The 19191-nt window shown below is 34.7% G+C and overlaps 1 protein-coding gene across 6 annotated transcripts in view; it reads right to left on the bottom strand.

Annotated features, from left to right (window-relative positions):
- FAT1 (FAT atypical cadherin 1) overlaps window positions 1-19191 on the bottom strand; it is a 126092-nt gene that overhangs the window by 42171 nt on the left and 64730 nt on the right. For all 6 annotated transcript variants that reach the window (XM_015592830.2, XM_015592829.2, XM_015592833.2 and 3 more), the window contains exons 4-6: window positions 6347-6408; window positions 3189-3518; window positions 2630-2840 (exon numbers count right to left, since the gene is read on the bottom strand). In XM_015592830.2, the coding sequence (XP_015448316.1) occupies window positions 2630-2840; window positions 3189-3518; window positions 6347-6408 (603 nt within the window). The remainder of the gene's footprint in view (window positions 1-2629; window positions 2841-3188; window positions 3519-6346; window positions 6409-19191) is intronic.

Here is a 19191-nt window from a genome sequence, read left to right on the forward strand (position 1 = left end):
CATGGCCAGAAGCTACTGCGGCTGACACCTGTCATGATCAACAACAAAAAAAGGGTAGAAAATATCCCTACTGACATAATTACCTGTAATATACTTCTCTTAGGGCTTTTAAACATGAGCCATTAAAATAGCATAATCTTTCAAGGACCAAAACTTGAATCACTGCAAAATGAACCTAGATTGCTGTCACTTTCTTTTCTTTTGGGTGGTGGGGCTTGATGTAGATTTTCCTTTATGTACAGAATTTAATGTTGAATATATTAAAATAACTCTGGCATGGTTTGGGGAGGTCAGATTTACTAGAAGTATATTCATACTGTGAATTATGCTCTGACGGTTAACAAAATGACAAGATTGTCAAGCATTCCATATTAACTATGGGCGTAGAAAATCTTTTCAGATGGATAAAATGCATGTGGCACAGATGTAAAGTTTACTATGTAAAAAATTCTGTACAACTCTTGTACGATATTGATTCTCATCTGGCATATTCTAATCAGGTATAGGTCAATAAAGTTTTTGGATTATTTCATCAGTGCAATCAAAACCTGTGTAATCCATGGCCAAAAACAAAAACAAAAACAAAAAAAAACTGCCTAGTAACACAAAGTTGAGATCTAATTATTAAGGAAGCAACTAAGTGAAAGGAGGCAAGAAAGCAACTCTGAAAACAGAATAGCATTGCTAACACTGCCAGTGAATTGCCTCAACTTGCTTTTTCAGGGGTTCTAAACAGCTCTTTAATTTATATCTCAGTAGCTATATAAGACATCATTTAGTAAGCAAGGTTGGCCATTTAAAAGTTTAATTGATTAAAAAAAAAAAAACTGTGACATTTTGGGCATACTGCCCTAATACAATAAATACCTATTAAAAACAAGTGTTAACTTGGAAAAAAAACAGTGGTAGTTAACAAAGTTAGTCCTGACTCTTAAAAATTATTTGAAAATTTTTCCCATTGTTGTCAAGCACAAAGCTTATTCATGAAGCAAAAGTTTCTGTGCTACTTACATTATCCAAAGGCAGTCCCAATTATATTCTAGATAAAACTCTCTTTTCAAATCCATTGAGCCTGAGATACTTATACCAATGAAATGAAACAGAATGAAAATAAAGTCTTAATGTCATAATGAAGTTCTATTATTAAATCTTACCAAAAAGCAAAACAACACACACACAAAATGAAGTCTTCAGTTAAACCTAAAACCTGAGGATGGATGAGAAGTCATTATGTTTGCCATTGGAATGGGTGACCATGTGCACACTATGAAAAGAAAATGCAATGAAAGATAATCACCGGAAATAAACTTTAAAAATTGATGCTTTTATTTTAGATCTCATAATCTGAGGCAAATTATGTGATCTCAGCAGATACCTTCTGCTGTACAGTTCAGGTCACAAGTCATCTGAAAGATGTAAAACACTTCTCTAGCAAGTGTGTCTCCTGGCACAGCCAAAAAGAAGCAAGCAAGCATGGAAGGAAGCACAGAACAAGGAAGAGCCATCAATCAGACCAGTTCCAAAAGCAGTCAGTCATAAACAGTGAAGTTAGATGCCACACGGCAGCAGCCTGCTCGTGTGGAAATGTGACAGGAGTTAACAGACAACAAACAATTCTGATTATAGTTAATTATTAAAGTAATCTTTTGTCTTTAAAACTAATCTATAATGGTTTCACACGTGTTGATGACATCCACAATTTCATACATTGACCAAAATTATGAAAATAGCCTGTCTAGTATGAAAGTTCAAGAGGAAAAGCCCGTTCTGCATATACTGCCTGCACCCGATAGTCCCCTGCAGCTGATGTCCTATAAGATTCAACCTGCTGAGACAGCATTTGGCGGGAGGGAGGTTAAGGGGTGAACAATGGAAAAGGGATATGAAGTTCCAACTAGACGTGAATCGCAATACATAACGTTTGATCTTCAATATTCTTACAAGTACTGTAAATAAATAGAATTGAAAAAAAACTAAAATGTCAAAGTCTAATGGGAATTTTTTTAAGTATATTGGAATATGGTATTACATTTTATGTCTAAGCCAAATTAAATGATTTAAAAAACTGGCTTAGGCATGTAATTTTTATCACAGAGTGATTTAATCTAGTGAACCCTGCTTCTTACTGAAAATGAGGTAAATAAAACTTTAAAAGCCATGGATGGCACTATCATTTTTAAGTTATAAAATTAAAATTTATAAACTTATTTATTCCCTTTAAAATACTGATGTGTGACAATCACAAAGGCATAGTTATTTTAAACATTCAAATCATACTCACTAAAAATAGAAATGTGCCATATGTTATGTATCAAGAAGGTAAAATTAAGAAGCTGTACTCTTATACCAAAATGTTTAGAATTCTCTATAACTCTTTGGTGTATTTTTTAAAACCTTTACTTTTAAATTAATGAGATGGTACATATAAAGCACCTATTTTAAACAAGTTTAATATATACTGGATAATGTGATAAATTTTGCAATCAAACTGCTGCAATTTAAAACAAATTCTCCACTTACAGGTCTTACTCCCAATTTTAAATTCTGAGATGTGCACGAAAATCACAACCATAAACAGGGCCTCGGTGCAACATATATAAGGCCAATGAAAACTACAAGCCAGGCTTACCAATGATATCAAACCAAAGAGGTGTGCCAGGAGGCTCAACAGATATCACGCCAATCATGTGAGCAACTGGATCACTTTCCATGACAGTAAAGGTGAAAAATGATTCTTCAAAGGCAATTGGCTCCAGGGATGGTTTGGGTTTGGAGATCCATTCAATATGGAGTCGAGTGGTTGATGACTTTTGGGGTCGACCATTATCAACTGCCTTAATCTATAAAGCATGGGCAGAGGGGAAAAGATGACAAATTATAAGTTACATCCCATAACTGAAGCATGGACTGGTTTGGTCCTAAACTGAGCCACTTTCAAACATTTAACATCTATATTTGTATATTCCATGCTTAATGCTTGATAAAAAGAGCAACCTCCTCATGCTATACTCAACATAAATGACTGAAGTGACAGTTGAAAAGAAAAAAACAAACCCATACTCCTCCGCTGTTGGGTCACGAATACCGAGGCCATTTACTGAATAGAGATAAAGTTAGAAGAGAAGAGAGATAAGAATACAATAATAATCAAAGTATATAAGAAATTCAAAGATTAGATCTTAACTCACTGAAAGAATATCATATTCTCCAGCTCCAGAAAACTTCTTGGATGAAACCAGTCCCGTTTTTGGCTCAATAAAAAATTTGCCATGCTCATTTCCATCTTCAATGCTGTAGGAGATTTCTGCATTGGGACCTTCATCTTTGTCTGTAGCTATAACCCGATATATAGGCTCACGCTTGGCGTTTCTTTCTCGTTCTGGTTTTTCTCTCTCTGGAAGTCTGATTTTGTAGAACTTTTGCAGGAACTGAGGTTTGTTGTCATTTTCATCAAGGATTTTAACAATTATTCTCGCAACGGTCGATTTGGGGGGACTACCATTGTCTGTAACGGTAACCTGTTTTTTAAAGATAATAGATCGACAAATGTTTTTTAAATGTGCAATATAAAAAGTGAATGCCTTCTTCTTAACCTCTACAGTTCTCACAGCACCGTGACACATACCATCTCTTCTCCCCCTGAACAGCCCTGTGAAGAGGAAAGACAACCTCTCCCATTTTCAGACAGAAACTCAGGGAGAGGAGAAGGGCTAAGAAAGAACTGGCTGTGAGTCTCTGCCCTCTCCTTACCAGGCCGTCTCTTCCTCTCATTACCATTACTGTAATGTGAATGTCACCAAAATGTTAAGCTATAAAAAATTTAACGTTTTTAAACCAAGAAAGAGATACATGAAAATTTAAATATCTAAAGAGTCCTCTTAAAAGTCATATACACTATACATACTTAAAAATAAAAACTCCACCTAATACACCAGAAAACTCATTTTTAAGCTTTATCAACAAAATAAACTAAATCGTCAATTTAAAATATACGTTAAGTAGCATGTCTTTTAATACTAGTAATCATTGTTTTATTTTGTTTGGCTCTTACACAGATGTAAACACTGACATATAAGACCAATTTATGAAATAATATTCTCAGTAAAAGAAATGTAAAATAACTGTTATTCTAAGTAAATTATTCATGTAATCAGTTGAGGAATAAAAATCAGGGATATTTGAGGATGCACTGGAGCACGATTCTATTCTAATGCATAGGAAACAATTTTACCCTCCATTAAATCAAATGTTAATTTTACTTCAGTGTGTACATTAAAAGTAACGACCTTAGAAACTGTTATTCTCCCTCACCCACATCCTCTTAAATTAATTACTGAAACACTAAAAACTAAAGTAGATTGAAGTTTTCCATGGAACTACTTTCTTTTTGAAGCTTGCTAGTGTGAATGTATCCTGATGGCACCTGTACAGAGTATTTAAGTAAAGTAGTTGCTTTACTTAAAGTACATGATTTACCTTCCCAAACTCTCAAAATGAAACAAAATAAAAATTACTATTTTAACTCTAACCTCTCAAAGTTAAAATCTTTTGATCAGTTTTCATATATTTGGAAAAAAAGAAAAATTAAAGAGAAATATCACCAAGTACTATGCTTTATAGTATTCACCATCATGTTGTTTAAGCTTGGATTCGATAACCAGTAGCCAGTAATACTGTTTTAATATGTGATTTTAACAAAACTACTTTTTAAAGGTAGACAAATCAATGCCGGCACTGGCTCTCAAAATATACCACACCACAAAAAGATTATAAAGAAAGTACAAGATATATAAACAAACTTATTACGATATCTTATTTCCCATCTCTTAATATTATCTTCAAAGTATCTCATACTTGCTCTTATCCAGCCTTTGACACTTATTGAGAAAGGAGGGCTCTGAAGTGCCACACAATTTATTGGGTGTATGTGCAATTCTAACTAGGAAGAGGAAACTGAAGGAAGATGCCAGTGTGCAATCTGTTGCTCTGAATATTTTGCCATCTGTTTATTTTTTTCAGGAACCATATTCTCCTTCTGTCAATCATAGTAGTGACTGAAGGAAAATTGAAAACTCTGCTCCATGATGAAAAAAAATTAAATTCAAGGGAATTATATCACCTATGACGAAACACTTAGATGTAACACATGAAGAAATGACTAATTGTAACTGTGGCTATGAAACCCCCTTTCTAGACAGAATATTTGTGTCTGTGCGTGTATATGTGTACGTATATAGCTATAAAAACAAAATACTGACAAAGTTAGAAAATTTTAACTAAGGTAAAATGAAATTAAGCAGGCACCATTATAAACAGCAATAATATGAGGAGACTTTAACAACAATCATGGTTTATTGAAAAACCCTTAAAAGAGCAGTGCAGAATGATTTAAATAAAAACCCCTGTCTTCCACTGGGGGAAAAAAAATTCACAGTTTGAATTTTCTCAATTACCTATACTGAAGAGTTTGGAAGAATTATACAGATTAATTCACAATTAAAGAAAAGTACTTGGTCTTTTCCAAGTCCAGCTCTAATACTCAACACTGGCTTTTAATGTGTGACAGAGAAACATTAGCTTTTTCTGCTCAGTCCCCCTCTCCTTCTCTCCTGGCTGCTTCCTGGTATGCAGGCAAGGGTACCAGCAATCTTGTCAGGCCCAATGCTCTGCCTTCCTCCCCCACAAGTTACTCCTATCCCTTTCCTGCCTGGAGGCCAACAGTAAAGGATGGCTGTGTTTATTCTGTCAAGGGCTAGAAGGCAGCTTAACTACATCGTGACTGTGAGACCCTTTATCAAAGGAGAAGAGTGCATCAGACTTCAATCTCCTTTTATTTTAGAAATTTTTATAGAGCACAAACTTTATATAATTCAGTTTAAAATGCATAAACAATACAACTGGTTTAAGAGCAAAAAGAACTGGAAACAAGCTAACTATAGTTTAAAAGTTGAATTAGATCTATTAACATAAATACATCTCAAAAGTATAATACTGAGGAAAAATAGGTAGAAGGCATAGAGAAAAACATCACTTCTGCAAATGAAAATGAAATTCAAATAATTGTTTTCAGTTTTGTTTGCTTGTGCGTGTCTGTGCATGTATAAAGTATAAAAATCAAAATGGAACTTAAGACAGCTGTCTTGTGTTCTGGAGATAAAAAGGGTGTAAAGGGACACAAAGTATACTCACAATGTTTCTTTTATTTTCCTTTTTATTAATGACCAGAAGCTGATATAAGAAAATAGTAACAGCTATGAATACTGGTTAATGTGAACAAGACTGCTCTTTCCCATGATATTTATAATTATAACATTTAAAAAATAATTAAAAACAAAGAAATGCTTACTTCTAATATGTGTTCGTCTTGCTGCTCTCGGTCTAGTTTCCTTGATGTAGTTGTGATAAGGCCTGTAAAATGATAACAGCTCGTTAATTCTCACAAAATAAACCGTAACCTCACATTACCACACTGAGTATAAAAGTGTAAGCAAATCTAATTTATTCCCAAGGAAAAATAAATGATTAATACAGGGAGAGTTAACTATTATATTTACAAACAATATACTTTATACTTTCTTATTTTTAATAACTCTTAAACACATTAGATAAATGACAGAAGAATCAAGAAAGTTAAACTCATATCAGTTACAATTTTTGCTTAATAGTTTCTCCATTTTGTCAGAAAAGATATTTCGAAAGTGAAGTTATTCATGATTTCAATCTCATCCATATTTCCTTTAACTTCTGCAGAGATGATTAGGAATTGACAGAAATAACTTCTATAACTCTATTAAAAAGGACCATTGGAAAATATAATGTTAACTATGCTTTATTACCTTTGAATCGTCTACTCTCAAAAAATGAAGAATTGTTACAAGTAATGTAATTTTCCAGGTACTGCTGATCAAATAACAATCATTTAATTTCCAATAAAAGAAGAAAATAAATGATCCTCAAAGAAACCTCTTATTTCTTTGATTTTTCTATCAAACGAGAATATCTAGTTTCTATCTCTAGAACTTTAATAACTGTCTGCTAAAATGTTAACATATGCTGGAACCTAGAAGACCATCAAAATATATTAAATATATGCTTGTACTTTACAAAAAAAATACAAACAAAATTCACCAACCACTAGAATATATTCTACAGCCTGTGTTAATAACGGACAGGTGCACACTGAGTAGCTCAGGTAAAGCCTCACGTGGCAAGACAACCAGGGCTAATCTTCCTCCTGCCCGGCTCTCTGTGGTTTTTCAACAGAGAAATGCTTCAGAAAATTTACATTTAGGAAAAGCTTTTATCAGTCAGTCTGATGGATTTTCTCCTATTCTCCTAACCAATTTCACACAACTACCAATTAAAGGCTATCCAAAATGTTTCTCTAAATTTGTAAATGAAAGGTTTGTTTTCATTTAATTTGAAGTTTTTTTCTTAGTCACTAAGAATTTAAATCAACATTATCTTCCCCACTCTTCAATGCAGTGGTGCTCTCTTTAATAAGAACAACAAAAGACTATTATTGTAAGCTAGAATCTAGGGTTTTTCCCAAACCATACTTATATATTAAAAGAGGTAAAACGAAAATGCTTCACAATGCTTAATAGTGAGAAAATGTTGCTTTAGCACACAAGCTCAATTTTCATTACTTAAAAACCTTTTTAAAGTTAATTTTTTTTCCTATCAAAAGTTTACCACCCCCTTCTGATTGTGGTTTTACGTAGTTCAAGAATGACAGAAAATCACTGTGATTAGGCCCATCTAATTGTCCTAATGTGCCCATCAAAAAGTTATCAATGGTAACTTCACAAGGGACAACAGCTTGCCATGTTCACAGCAAAATAGTATTCTGCTTCTGTAGAGCACAATCATTCAATGCACAAATATCCATTAGCAAATAACTTTCCCTAGCAAATATACAAATATCCATGAGCAAAGAAAATTCCCCACTTCGCAGTTTACTTACAGCACGCCAAACTGCTAATTCAGATGTACCTACATCCATGCTACCAATTCGAGGACAGTCGACCTGACCTCTCCTTGGAATTACTTGCATTTTCTATACGTTCCAAATGAACTCTCCTCTGTTAACTCAAATGAAAGCTTAATTCCATTCAAACTCAGTGAATTCTAATATTCCTTTCTTATTCATTCTAGCCTAGCTACTCCTGTCCACTCTTTCACCTTTCAGCTTAAACATCACTACTGAAGTCTTCCCTGACAGGCCTGCTAGGGGTCCCACAGATGGGTTCTCCAAGCTCTTCTATTTCCTCCATCTTAACATCACCCAATGGTACTACAGTCGGTCACTCATTCACTCACTCACTTACTCATTTATTTATTACAGTCGCTCATTTAAAAGTCTTTTGTATACTGCAAGGCCTATGAGGACAGAGACTTTGTCTTTCATGTATATCTTGGCTACACTGCTATGCCTCTCAAAAAACACTTGTATGAACACATGAATTTCTTAAAACTATAAAGAGCAAAATTTAAAATATGTATTCAATAAGAGAATACACACATAAACTACATTAAACTTAGAAATAATGATAGAAATTTATAGCATTTGAGCTAGGTGATGGTGGTGTCCAGCAGACACACAGAGGCACAGCTGGGCAATGCAGGGAAGTAGTCCCAGGCAGACAGATTTGGGTTATATCACAAGCATAGATGAGAACAGGAAGAACAAAAAGAATGGTGGGCCTACAAAAAAAATAAAGAAAATGGTGGGCCAATCTTATTAAAGTAAGGGACATGAATGTTTAGAAAGCCATGAAGCAGCTTATGAAGCAATAGCTGGAAGAGAATCATGTATCCCGGAAGCCAGGGGCAGAGAATGATAAAGAGGAAGTCCCTCCTCCAAGTACTGTAGAAAAGTGGGAGCCAGGAAGGTGGGAAGTAGACTAGGAAAGGTATACCTTTTATGAAGAGGAGACTGTTTAGCATGCTAACAGAGAGTGGATATAATGAGTGACCATATACAGGAGGGAAGACGAAGATCAAGAACTGAGCTCACCCATACAGTAGCCATTAGCCTCATGTGGCTACTGACAGTTAAATTCCATGTAAGATACTTCATAAACATGTAAGATATTTCAGACTGACGAAGAGCCCTTTCCTTCTCGATTCACGGCACTCCTACCTAAAGGAATCCTATCAGTGTCACAGTGCTTGCCTTTCCCTAATGCCATCACCAGGGAGAGGCTGTGCATGTGTATCCTCTGGGGGTGGCACACTAAGAGAAGGGGGAAGTTCGTGCTTCTGGTGGAATTTTCATACAAAATGAACCCCGAAAACAAAATTTCTGAATGAAGCAGGAAAATACTAGGCAAACTGTGGGTGTTCTTTGGGGGTACACTTTACCTTACAGGAATCAATCACACTGGAAGCTCAACATCATAGAAATGCTATTTGAATCTCCCACATGCTAGCCACACCAATTTAGCTGTAGAATTCATTATGCATTTCACACTTATTTTCAACTCTGTTATCCTACTAATCCTCCACTCTTGTCTACGTGATAAAACACCTATTTCAAAATTGAATCCAGAGTATACCTTTTCTATATATCCGGTACATGTTACTAACCTTGTAGGTATTAAATATCCATTTTAAACACTGTGCTCATCTGTAACGTTTATTACTGAATCTGAGAAGGATATACATTTAATAGGAACAGCATACTATTTCCAAACTGGGGAGGAAGATGCTCAGGTATCTGAGTCAAAGTGAAGTTAAATTGTTCCAAGGTTACCAGTCAGTTGTTATCAGAGCCAGGATTAGAATTTAGTTTTCCTAAGGCCCAAATGAGAGTTTCTCTATTACTTATTTTCCCCTCCCCATACCATATTACATAATTTATTGCATTATGGCATTTCAATGTTCCATAAATTCTGAACTGTGACTTATATAAAATTCAAAGAAAATAAATGAGCAATAGTTAATCATTACTCATTTAACAGGTCCAAAAAAGCAAGTTAGAAAATAAAATAGAGTGGGTGAAAGCAAGAAAATGCATACATAAGTAGTGCCTTTTGTAACTCTGTGTTTTATCTTTCTGCAGAGCATCATTAAATTAAAAATAGAAATAAGACAAAACTTTCTTTACTTGGCCTAGAAAAACACCCTATTCTGTAGACCAATAGTATTATAAATGTAGGTGGGCTGAGAGAGCACATACCATATCTTTTCACCAATTAGCAGTTCAAATTTACCACATAAATGTATATAAAACTAAGAAACCAAACTTTCCTGTGTTTTATGAATATCATTAAAAAAAAATTTCAGCTTTTCTATGCCACTTTAGACATTTAGAGAAGAGTTCATTTAAGAGAGAATGGCAGATTAACTGTAATGATTCAAAGGAAAATTTTACTCTGACATTTTTTATAAGCAATACTAAAAACCATCCCCAAACGTCTCAAAATTCAAGGGATCAAACAGACTTCACAAAGTAGAATGCACATAAAAGTGAATATTAGAGCATTAGTAGGCAAAAATAGTGAGATAGTCCGCATAGGTGGAGCTACCTTTATGTATTTATTCAATTACTTACTTTGTGCTGTCCACTCAATGTAGAGATGATTAAGACTGAGCCTTGATATCAGAGTCTTTAAAAGACAAGGATGAAGGGTAGAAAGCAAAGACTACATTCAAGAAACAATAAGATAGAGTATAGGGTACATACAGAATACGAGGGCGAAAAGCAAGGGCTGTTGCTGAGGGCTTTATATTCCAAGTAAGTTAGAACTTGGTTGGGTGATGAGACACAAGTAGTCTAGTCAACCCTGTTACTCTAGCAGCCAGCCAACCAACCACCCAATATGCAAATGAAGCCATCCAGGACCAGCCTGCCTGAAGCCCACCAGCCAAGTGACCATCATTGCATGAGAGATCAGGAAAGCCTGGACAAGGCTAGAACTGTCCAGCAAAATTCCTAAATAAGTTATGGTGGTTGTTTTAAACTACTGTGTTTTGGAATGGTTTGCTACAAAGCAAAAGCTAACTAATAAATCAAATAACCTCATCTCTAATGGTTACTGGCTTACTAAATGCTAAGTTCTTATGCTATAAGCTTTAAATACATTATCTCACTTAATCCATATGTATATATAGGACAATATCTATACCATAATAAATTAATTAATAATTTTTCAGGCTCAGAGATTAAGTTGCTTACTCAACATCATTTAGCAAGGTTGTAAGCTGAGAGTTCAATAAACCTAGAGCATCAGAGTCTGAAGGCCACGTAATGAATAAGAAAAGCTAGGCGGGACTGAAGGTTTGGGTCTGTAAAAATGGGTCTGAAACACCAGCAATGCAGGTGCAACTCAATGGCAGCTAGAGAAGTGGGGGTGGGGGAAGGATTTTCGAATTTGATGAAATTCCAACTACAATGGGAGAAGTACTTGTGATCTATAGTAGGAGTTTTCTAAGAACTAAAGTGAAAAAGAAAGTCATGGTTCTAGAGGAAAAATACTGATGGTCATTTGTTCATCTTGCTTGGCAGGAAATTTACTTAGAACTATTTTCCAATTATTCTACTTGAGAATAAGTAGAGGAAGGTGAAAATATCCTCTAACTCCTACAATTACTTTGGCTCTTTTATTCTTTTGCTTATTTGCGATAATGTATGAACCACAGCAACATGTGTTCTAAACAAGCACTATTTGGCAGACCTTTCTGTGATGATGGAAATGATCTATGGTCGCACTGTCCAACATGACAGTCCCCAGCATGTGGTCACTAAGCACTTAAACTGTGGCATGTGTGACTAAAGACTGGATTTTTAAAATTCAAAAATTTAAAGTCACAAATCATCTATGCTCCTTTGTGGTCTCCACTTTCAAATTACTCATATCAAAGAACTGTAACATTTACAATATTCAAAATCTTTTTCTGTGGTTAAAATCTGAAGCGGTAATATCAAATTTATTTATCAAAATCCAAATTCTGTACATGTCTTAAATCTAAATAGTGAAAAAAGAAAAAAGTTCTAGGATTTTGACTGTACTGACGACACTGCTCCATTATGTTCCCTCTTTCTTGCCTCCACTTCACCGGGCGCAGCTGGCAATAAAGAAATTTGGTATGTTGTTAGTTTACAGCTTCATCCTCACATCTAGAAATCAAGGTCTTTGTGTTTATGACTTTTGAAAAATCATTATCTACCAATTTATATTTTTTGCCTCTGATGATCTCTTGCTAATGCCTAAAAATTAACTGATGAAATGTATGTTCATAAGGAGTAATGACGTGATAAGCTTACTATCTCAAAGTCGCCCACTTTGTTCAGTCTGTATTAAATTATTCAACTTATTTTCAGAATATCTCCCCCAAATAGTTCACTCTGAGCCACACATATAAAGGCCTAAGTAAGACAAGGCCCTTGTCCTCAAAGACATACAATTCATTTAAGGAAACAGCCCTTATACCGAAAAACGAGGGATGAGTATTAAACCATTTTCTCATAGTTCACTTTTTAGGCAACACTAATTGTATGCTTCCAAGGACCAGGCTCTGGGCTAAGCATTTTATGTCCACCATTCTCAATGAATAACCACAGCAACCCCAAATGGCAGCTACTAATATACTAACTTCATTTTAAAGATATTTGAGGCTTTTGAGAGGTCACAATGCCAGGAAATGGCAAAGTTGAGATCTGACCCTAAGTCTGTCTGATCTCAGAGAACTCACATAAATAACTATAAATGTATAGATCACAGTTATATATTTAATATGTACAATTACACAATAGAATTATTCGGTGAGTTATCAGCCTCTCACATTACTCTAGGACTAGAATGTTCTCTCCATCAATTGTGGTTTCTTTTGCAGGTGTCGCCTCAGGACTCTCCATCTTTTTCACAATGTTTATTAATCACAGCACTATTATGACTAACCCTTGACTACAGGTATGTACTCTAGCTATACTATTTTCTATTATCAACTGCTTTCCCCACTGATTTTCCGGAAACACTTTAATATATATTCTACTCTTTGTTGAGTAGAAGAACTTTGATTGTGGCCCATTTAGTGACAAGGAGTATTTATACTCTTAGGCATCTTCAGAGTGGACAGGGTAATTTCTTCAGTGTTATTACTACTATGATCTGGAAATTTGATTTCTACTTTTCTACTGTCAACTCCTACTTTAGCAGGTGTTGCTACTAGGACATTTAATATGCTTTAAGAACCAGCAACAATTACAATAAAACAACTGTAATATCCCAGTAAGGAGACTGTAAAATTTAACACCGCTCAAGCGACTTTTACACAAAGAGTATTATAAAAACCAAAATGGCAACATATATGTAGAATGTGCTCACACCTTTATAAATGGCTAAACCCCAAATTATTAGCCATATCTACTCTTGGGAAATGGGCCAAAGGATGAAGGGAAGAGAGAAGAGGGCACTTTTACATTTTACTTTATACATACCTTTATTGTAGTAATGTTTTACTTTTGACAAGTATATTATTTAAAGGAATTTCAACATTAAAATATTTTAAAGGTCAGAGTGAAAGGATATAGAAATGTTTATTGGTTGGAAACTAATCTTAGGTTGGAAAGTCTCAAATGAAGGATTTTTTTAAACCCTCAAATATTTGGCCATGTATATGAATACTTAAAATTTCTTAGAAATATTACAGTGGCATATCTTTTACATTTTTTTCTGTTTCTGAAGCAAAATTTTAATGAATGTATCATACATTGTAATATGTCCTCTTACTATAAAAACTAAGTTTGCTAGAGCCAGAGAGTCTTTTAAAATCTTCTTACCTAAATCCTGCACTTTGAAAACAAGGAAATGAGATTCAGGAATATTAAATTAATTCCTGAATGTCAGAGTTAGCAGTAGAGTTAGAATCATAGTTGCATTCTTCCCAAAGAAAATGTTTTTAAGTCTCATTTTTGCTCTAGCCCATTGCAACCAGAGGTATGCATAGAAGCATAAGAAATGATGGGTTGAACCCACTTCCTTCCCTCCCCCAAATCAGGATTTCCATTCGTGAAGTCTCACCTTATACAGTCTCATAGATTTGGTGATCCACCCCATGCTAATCGCCTTGGGCCAACAAAGTTGGAAGAAAAAAAAAAATCCATGCCCTCTTATTCAAATAGTTTCCTAAACACAGAATTCTTTTTAGTCACTGTAATTATCACTACTGGTCATATTTAGGAACAAAGTATCTCCAAATACCATTTGAGATATAAAGAAATATATAGGACTATGGACTTAAGAGATAAACAGTGTTTAAGGATCATAACTAACTCTGCAGGCCAGATAGCCTACGTCAAGATTCCAACTGCTCTTATGTTACTTATTAAAGCCTAAAACGGCTTCTAGAATCTTCCTGACAAATCTGCAACTACTGACCCAAATGATTAAATCCTGTTAAAACTAAGTTAAATGAAACATAGTCTTTCCAACATAAAAAGAAATAACAATCTAAATGGTCGTATTGATTATAATTTAACAGCATATTTTCTTTTTGGGAAATATCTTTTGTACTATGTTGAATGTGGTCTCACCCCCCAAAATTAGTCCAATCTAAAACCTGTGACTATGATATTATTTAGAAAAAACATTCTTGAAAGATGTAATTAACTACTGCAGTTTGAATTTACAGTGGGTCCTAAATTCATAAGTGTCCTCTTAGGAGAACAGCAGGAAAAGATTTGAAATACACAGATACAGGAACGAGGGCCAAGTGAAGATGGGGAAAGAGACTGGAGTGATGCTGCCACAGCCAGAAAATGCCACGAGCGACCAGAAGCTGGAAGAGGCTAGGGAGGATCTTCCCCTGGAGACTTCAGAGGGAACGTGGCCCTGCCAACACCTTGATTTCAGACTTCTGGACTCTAGAAGTATGAGAGAATAAATTTCTGTTGTTTTAAGCCACCTGGTTTATGGCAATTTGTTACTGTAGCCTTAGAAATTTAATATCTTTTTTATTTGAATATCAAACGAAAGTAAAGAATTAGGTAAGAATGGCAAACAATTCCATAATCTAAAGATAATCACTTATATTGTTTTCTATATTTTATTATTGTCTTCATTTGAAATGTGTTATGACTTTATAGGGTATCATTCTATACATAACTAGAAGGCAGAAGATTAAAAAAAAAGTCTCAGGCACAAAGATAATTTCAGGTAGGAAAGTACCAAATGTTCCAAATAATTCAAATTAATTGTATACTTCCCCTCAAAAGGAAGGTGAAGCAGGCTGCCTCAGTTCTGGGGGGACTTCCTGAACACCCCTGGCTGAGAACCATAAATGAGCTGTCTTATTCTTTTTTAAAATTAATATATAAATTATGTCACAAATTGTACATCAATTATATCACTGAATATATTATTATGTCATACAGTCTTTCATTCTCCATAATAATGAAACAAGAATTGCCTAAATATTTTTCAGTAACCTCATTAACAATAATTATAAATACTAGCTTAACACTTATAAAATACAAAGCCTCCATTACAAAGTTGTTTAATTGAGGACGAAGATAGAAAAGGCCCTTTTATTCTGAATAAACCGAAACCATTTGTTTTTTAGAGTTCATTTAACAAGCAACACAAGCCTCAGGGTACAGTGAGATTAAAAAAAAAAAAAAAAGTTTAAAAAATACTTTACCCAATAAAATATTTTCTTTAGTCAGAAAAAATTCACCTGTGCTTGCCCTACCTACATTTGCCAAACTATCCTTTCTATTTGGTCATAATGCCCTCTCATTTCTCTTATAGACAGGCTAAGAAAGAAAAGTAAAATATGCCTACTATCAGAAAGAATTAACATAAACTCTACAAAATAAGTGTAAAAGATATGAGGGGTTAAAAGTTAAGTGTTTTAGAATTTTATGAGATATGCATTTTAAACTTTAGTGCCTGATTTTTTTTTTCATTTCCATGGTACCCAACTGAAATATAACACGCTTTTAGTTAAGCTAACAAAAACTACAGAGACTAATCAAATCTGTGGAAAATAAAGGACACAATACAATTGGTAATCATTCTATGTTTTAAAATAAAATATTAAAGCAAGCAAAGTACAGCGAGATGGGGAAGCAGGAGACAGTACCTGTAGAATTCCATGCAGCACATGATTGTCACTCTGTCACACGTTTCCACGGGACATTCTAGTCTACAAGATCTGTACACAACCAGCTTTAATAATAAGTGAAAATGTTCTCAGAACAAGGCTGTTTACTGCAATTTACAAAGATCACAGATGAAGTCTTGAGGACTATACAGTGGGTGGATAGAGGACATGGCAGGTAGGAGGAGGGACAGAAACTAAGCCAGGGATGCCTTTTTCCTGTTCAAACTTTTTAAATCATCTGTTCCAAACAGGTGAAATGGAAATTGTATCAATTTCACTTATTTTTAAAATGTGTATTAGTTAACCAGAAAGTGAATACTGAGCAGCAACCGCATACTCAGGATGGTGCTTGGTTGTATGGTGGCTACAATAAATGAACGTGGGGTGGTCCCGGCCCTCAAGAACCTGAGCCAGGGCTGGATCCCCACCTCAACATAGGTAAGACCAGCACCCACACTGAAACAGCAAAGCAGACATGCAAAGATGGGCAGGGAGGCTGGGCACTGCAACCTCCAGAGCCTCATTCTAAAAACACAGGCTGCTTTATAAGCCAAGTGAAACGTTCAATTTTTCCTACAGTTATCACTCGACATCCACCCCCTTGGAGCTTTAGGCCATGAGCTCAGAGATACTCGGCAATATTGCGCTGCCTTTATTTAGGTGCAGTTCTAAGACTGCATTTAACTACAGCCTGTCTAGAGCTCTTCTGGCAGCTGGGGCCATCTGAGCAGCTATTGTTTGTCACTGAAATGCTGGTGCCGGCAGGATTAGGCTTGGAGCCAAAAATGGAATTCTATTCATAGAGTGTCTAGGCTGGAAAAGAGCTCAGAGCTCATTTAGTTCATACTTTCAGAGTCCCACAGAAAACCCTAATAAAATGAATCAAATGATGAGTCTAAAGTCACACAAGTAGTGTCTGAGCAGGGACCTGCACCCTGAAATCTCTAGACTTCTCTTTTGGTTTTAATTCTATCTTACAGTTTCTTGTTGAAAACTGATGGTATTAAAACTGAAGATAAACACAAGATCAAAAGCCAAATGCAATCTATTGGGAATTGCCTTCATCATTCCTATAAATGTCAGATACAGCATAGATAGAAATGGGAAGAGACTCAACCCGTTTTGTAAGGTTAACATCATGTTGACAAAAAAAGGCTAATCGCACTTAGACACTTAGATGCAAAATCTTAAAATACTGGCCCTTAGAATAACTTTAGCAAATTATATTCAACAACATGCTAATAAAATAGAATACCTCTTAAAAAAATTATCAAAAGGATTCAAGGTTAACAGATTTTAGGAAGAAAGCATATCATCATTTTGACATGTGTAGAAAAGGCACTGAACAAAATTTGACTTCTTTCAGACTTTTAGGATAACAGACTTCACTATAAAGTAAAAAAAAAAGCAGGAGAAACAGGTAAGAAAAATATGTAGATTCTTACTAATAATGGATTTGCATATCTTTGGGAAAAAAAGACTACAAATAGGTAAACTTATTTTTTTTAAATGAATTCCTGCCATTGTAAAGTGACTGGCCCTTCATTTCCTTCCTTTGCAGCTATCAAATGTTACCGGAAACCCTTGGAAGTTGTTTGCAGCTGTAGCTATTTCCTATTGCACTTTGTTCAGCCTCCGTTCCAGCCACAATAAAATGTCATTTACTTTGATTGAGAAAGAAATAATTGTAATGTGATACTGGACAAGAACATGGGTGAGTATCCAGTATACTTATAACTACTATAGCATTTTATGGCTTTACTATGGCTTTTATGCTTTAGGAATTACTATATATAAACTATATAGATATAGACATCACCAAATCTATCTGTAATCAAATAACATTTCCTACACTGAACATAAAATAATTCTATATTAAATATTCTGTCCTACATATAAACAAATGAAAAACAGGGCACTGTATAAACTTGTCCTCTACAAAGCCTAGGAAGCTAAAACTTAGTAATTTCAGAATTACTATCTCAACTCAGAATAAGAGAATGAAAAAAATGAGAAAATGGTAAAGATTTGATAAGTATACATACAGCCAACTGTGAGAGATGGAATTTCAAGCTCTGAAATATTTTCAATCATATACATCAGCACAAAGAAGTGTGAAAATCTCAAAACTTGGAAATATTTTAACTTCTTACAAGAAATAGTTATTTCTCAAAGTTGAAGAGATCTGACTAATAGTTTATCATCGACTTGTTAAATCTTCTGAGATTTTAACCTTGATAACTAATATTCTAACTACAATTTCTTTAAGGAATAATTTTAATAACCTGAAGAAGGCAAAACTCAGATCATTTTTTCTAAGTATTCACTGCTAAGAACAATGAAAAAAATTTCGATGTTTGCTTCAGGAATATCAAATAGGCTACCCCCTCAGAAATAAATCAACGATTTAGTCCAACTAGTAACTATATCAACTTATCAGGGATCAGGAAACTACTCCCAACCTGTTTTGTATGGCTTGCAAGCTAAGAATGGCTTTTACATTCTTAAATGGTTGGAAAAAATCAAAAGAAAAATAAAATATTGTGACACATGAAAAGGCTGTGAAATTTAAATTTAAATGTTCATCAATAAAGTTTTATTGGAACACAGCTATGCTCATTCATTTCCATATTGTCCATGGCTGCTACAGTAACAGAGCAGAGTGGCTGTGACAGAGGCTGTATGACCTGCGAAACCTAAAATATTTATTATTTGGCCTTTTACAGAAAGAGTTCAATGATCCTTGTAGTACATGGTTAATAAAACTAAAACACCTAGTGTTATTTAGATGCTTTGTGCTTTTTGGTCTGAAAACATCATAAATATAAGATTAGCTTAAAAAGCAACTATTATATAATTCAGGAATTCTTTAATACAAAGAACAGAAGAATGGCTCCCAAACCACATTTACATCCCAAACCCAGAGGCACAGAGAGTGAATGAGGGACAATGTCCCCAGAAGCAGCAGTTAGGAAATTCATGTCTTTCTGGCTCCCACCTCCAGGTGGCCTTGACCTCTCTGAAGTCATATTATTATTTATAAAACGGAAAATACACAAATGGGAAGATAGCAGACTTTTG

The sequence above is a fragment of the Pteropus alecto genome, unplaced genomic scaffold (genome assembly GCF_000325575.1).
Source record: "Pteropus alecto unplaced genomic scaffold, ASM32557v1 scaffold24, whole genome shotgun sequence".
Lineage (NCBI taxonomy): Eukaryota > Metazoa > Chordata > Mammalia > Chiroptera > Pteropodidae > Pteropus > Pteropus alecto.